Source organism: Mustela nigripes, chromosome 17 (assembly GCF_022355385.1).
Source record: "Mustela nigripes isolate SB6536 chromosome 17, MUSNIG.SB6536, whole genome shotgun sequence".
Lineage (NCBI taxonomy): Eukaryota > Metazoa > Chordata > Mammalia > Carnivora > Mustelidae > Mustela > Mustela nigripes.
In genome coordinates, this window is record NC_081573.1 from 6,406,894 (window position 1) to 6,411,184 (window position 4,291).

The following is a 4,291-nucleotide window of genomic DNA, read 5'->3' on the forward strand; positions in this document are numbered from 1 at the left end:
GTTCAAATGTTTTCATATCTATTTATATGTTCCTCTTTGTTAATGTCTGCAGTATTATAAAGCTATGTATTGAAGGGGCGCCTGAGGGGCTCAGGAGGTCAAGCGTCTGACTCTTGATTTCAGCTCAGGTTGTGATCTCAGTGTTGTGGACTGAGCTCCTCTTCTGGCTCCGCACTCAGCGCAGAGTCTGCTTGTCCCTCTCCCTCTGCTCCTCCCCCTGCTCATGCTCTCTCTCTCTTTCAAATAAAAAATAATAATATTTTATTTTTAAATTCCCTTACTGATTGGTATTTTTGGATTGATCTCTATCTGAGGGGTTATTATCAGCTGTGCTGAAATGAACATTCTTTAAAAAAAAAAAAAGATTTTATTTATTTACTTGACAGACAGAGATCACAAGTAGGCAGAGAGGCAGACAGAGAGAGAGGAAGGGAAGCAGGCTCCCTGCCGTGCAGAGAGCCCGATGCGGGACTCAATCCCAGGATCCCGGGATCATGACCTGAGCTGAAGGCAGAGGCTTTAACCCACTGAGCCACCCAGGCACCCCTGAAATGAACATTCTTAACCCAAATATCACTCCGTCTGCACGGATGTATCGATTGTGACCAGTACTAGTTAACATTGTCAGGGGTGGAGGGGCCCTAAGGCAGGTGATATTGCAAAAAGGAAATAACCCATTAAGCAGAGAAAATAAGAAGTATAATTGTATGATTACATACTTCAAAAAGCCCTAGGAAAACTAGTAAATGTTCCTAGCTTCAATAAGAAAATCTGAACTATATGAAAATTAAAATGAAACTTAATAAGAAATTTTTTAAAAATAAGAGAATCTGGATGTGTGGCTACATATAAGATAAACATGTAACAACCACTTGTTTTACCCTATACTGGTAAGAACCCAGTAGACACTCATAGAAAAGAAAATCATTCTATTTTATGTCAGTGACAAAAAACACTTTGGGGTTAAATCAGCAAGAAGTGTCCAGGACTGGGGCGCCTGGGTGGCTCAGTGGGTTAAGGCCTCTGCCTTCAGCTCTGGTCGTAATCTCAGGGTCCCGGGATCAGCCCCGTGCTGGGCTCTCTGCTCATCGGTGAGCCTGCTTCCTCCTCTCTCTCTGCCTGCCTCTCTGCTTACTTGTGATCTCTGTCTGTTAAATAAATAAATAAATAAAATCGGAAAAAAAGAAAAAAAGAAATGTCCAGGACTTAAATAAGTAAATGATAAAATCATATTGAAGAACATAAAGCGAGTCCTAAATGACAGATCATGCCATGTTCTGGGTTGGAAGAAATAAGAATAGTGAAATAAACATCGGCTTCCAATTTTCTTTTTCAGAAACTATAATTCACTTTCCAGAAGTCAAAGGTAAGATGATCAGAAAACTTTTGTGATTAAAGGATATTTTCTTTTAATTTTGTAAAAATGGGGAGATCAGTGGGTTTTTTCCTGATAAAATGTTTTCTCTCTTTTTGTAAATTTGATAAAAGGAATTTGTAAACAGATAAAGAAAAACAAGAAATAAGAGTCACCCTGATCTTTACCAGCACTACTCTTTAATTTCTGCCAATAAACCAGAAAATACCTAATTTTAAAATTCACATGGGAAAAATGTCCAATAGTAATTAGGAATATTATGGGGGGGAAAGCGTTGGAGAAACGCCTTGTATTATCAGATATTTAAACAAACCATAACCATAGTAATATAAATAGCATATCAGCCAAGAATGCATCAAATAGTAATAATAAGTAACCTTTTCTAATGCTTGCTGGCTTCAGACTCTGGTCATTCTACTTTGTATCATCTATTTTAAAGCAAGACAGGAATAATCTGTTTTAAAGGTATACACCTGGGGCCTGGGTGGCTCAGTGGGTTAAAGCCTCTGCCTTCAGCTCAGGTCATGATCTCAGGGTCCTGGGATCCAGCCCCGCATTGGGCTCTCTGCTCAAGCGGGAAGCCTGCTTCCTCCTCTCTCTCTAACTGCCTCTCTGCCTACTTGTGATCTCCCTCTGTCAAATAAGTAAATAAAATCTTTTAAAAGATAAAAAGGTATACACCTTAAGATTGTATAAATACTTCAGGGTGAAGAAAATCCAGGTAAAAGGGCACATTGGTAGGAAACATGAATTGCTACTGTCCTTTGAGAAAGCAATATCCAATAACATTAACAGTTCATATGTGCGTTAACCTAAGAATCTTACTTTTGGGATTCCATTCTGTAGAAATAAATGCTTCAGTACCTAAGAATTTACATACATGAAAAGTTTGCTTCAGCTTTGCAGAGAGGGAAAACAATCTGAATACAGGAAATGTTGAGTCAATTTGGCAAAATCCGTATCACAGAATATGAATTGACATTAGAAAGGAGTTAGAGCTACAAATGTTAAAAGGATACATGGGGTAAGGGTTTTTTTTGGCTCAGGTAGGTGGATAGAGATGCCCTTCACTGAGGAAGAATATAAATGAGAGAGAAAGATGATGAGTTCAATTCTAGAGAAAGTTCTGAACACTGTCTTAAATGGAGGCCAGGAGGGGGGAAGAAAAAGATACATTGGGAAGGATTTTTGTGATAAGCTAAATTAGAAACAAGTTACGGATATAAAGTATGATTCATTTTACGAGGGAGCAAAAACTCTGTGCAGAGAGCCCATGTATAGTATGTATCCTGTGTGTGTCTTGTAGAGACTTACAGGTGTGTATACGTAATGTCCGTATACACGTTATGTCCATATAGGCGTGGAGAAAACTGAATAGATACAAACTAGGCTATATACTATGTGTGTGTGTGTGTGTGTGTGTGTGTGTGTGTGTGTGTGTAATAAGGTGAAGAAAAGAGATGGAGGGGAAATTGTTCAATAGATAAGTCTCACATTTATGTTTCTAAGCTTAGGAGAGTTTTCTGGAACTGGGGCCAAATGCTAAGCAAAATATATCAAGAGTGTTTATACCATGGAGAAAAGTGTTAAGTGACTCAGTATTCAACAGGACCCCAGGGAGCAGCTCTCACTTCAGTGCAACCAGGGGAAGACAAAAGTCAATTTGTAGGGCACCTGGGTGCCTCAGTTAGTTAAGCGACTGCCTTCAGCTCAGGTCATGATCCCAGGGTCCTGGGATCGAGTCCCACATCGGGCTCCCTGTTCAGCAGGAAGCCTGCTTGTCCCTCTGACCTTCCCCTTCTCATGCTCTCTCCCTCTCTCTCTCAATGTCAAATTGAGATCGATCAAATGGACCGATAATATATTAAGAAAAAAAAGTAAGTTTGTAACATCCCAAGTAACACTCCCAGAGAAAGACCAAGAATTTTTGTTTTCTCCAGATGGCAAATGTTTCTTTCCATTCCATTACAAAAATGGAATATTCTATGACTGCATCAAGCTCAAGACGAAACACAAGTGGTGTTCCCTAAATGAGACTTACCAAGGCTATTGGAAATACTGCTCTGAAGACGGTGAGTGTCCAGTCTCTGAATACGGCAGGGAGGTTGGGTGATATTTGTTCAATAGGATCCACAAGAGGGCGCTGTACGGGGACTCCATGGTCAATGACACTGTGAAAAGGAGATCTGTGCAGGTAGGTCTCTGACAGTATGCAAATCACATTGCACCAAGGACATTATGAGAGCTGCAAATACATGACCTTGAAAGCAAACTTTTAGCAAAACCTCAATCTCCCACCAATATTGCCAAGCAGACGGTGCTGAATGCGGGGGAAGGGTTTGGGGGGGCACAGACATGTGTGCATGAGAGACATGGCAAAGAAGAAATAACAAAATAGAAAGATTTCTTATTCTGATTGCTTCCCTCCTCTGTAGACTTTGCAAAATGCGTGTTTCCCTTCTGGTACAGACACATGATCTACAGGGAATGTACTGAAGATGGGGATGCCTTTGGGAAAAAATGGTGTTCCCTGACCCAGCATTATAACAAAGACAAGATTTGGAAATATTGTGACTGATGGTGAGATTTTTGGGGAAGGGCATGAAAAGGTCTAATCATTCTCCTGGGAAGTAATCTTCAGTTTCTTTTGTGAAAGGAGAAACTAGGACCCTCCTTATAAGGCTTTTTTAATTTTCTTTCTTCCTGAGATATGAGTTGAAGGTGATCCGGCTGTTAATAATGGGGTTTTGGCTATGGATGGTGGATGATGAGGTTTTGATATGAAAACCTACATTCTGGGGCACCTGGGTGGCTCAGTCGTTAAGCATCTGCCTTGGGCTCAGGTCATGATCCCAGGTTCCTGGGATTGAGCCCCACATCAGGCTCCCTGCACAGTGGGAAACCTGCTTCTCCCTC

General features: G+C 40.7%; 1 protein-coding gene across 1 annotated transcript; it reads left to right on the top strand.

Moving 5' to 3' along the window:
* The first annotated feature begins 1,272 nt into the window (after nucleotides 1-1,272).
* BSPH1 (binder of sperm protein homolog 1) lies at nucleotides 1,273-3,953 on the top strand. Its single transcript, XM_059383385.1, has 3 exons — nucleotides 1,273-1,366; nucleotides 3,316-3,447; nucleotides 3,811-3,953. Exons 1-3 carry the CDS (start codon nucleotides 1,273-1,275, stop codon nucleotides 3,951-3,953), a joined length of 369 nt encoding a protein of 122 aa, XP_059239368.1.
* The last annotated feature ends 338 nt before the right edge of the window (nucleotides 3,954-4,291 follow it).

What these genes read in the sequence shown, in the direction of transcription:
- BSPH1 (XM_059383385.1), top strand. Translation starts at nt 1,273, where the DNA reads ATGTTCTGGGTTGGAAGAAATAAGAATAGTGAAATAAACATCGGCTTC. An exon ending in TCACTTTCCAGAAGTCAAAG is followed by an intron (nt 1,367 to 3,315) that starts GTAAGATGATCA and finishes TGTTTTCTCCAG; the next exon opens with ATGGCAAATGTTTCTTTCCA. An exon ending in GAAATACTGCTCTGAAGACG is followed by an intron (nt 3,448 to 3,810) that starts GTGAGTGTCCAG and finishes CCTCCTCTGTAG; the next exon opens with ACTTTGCAAAATGCGTGTTT.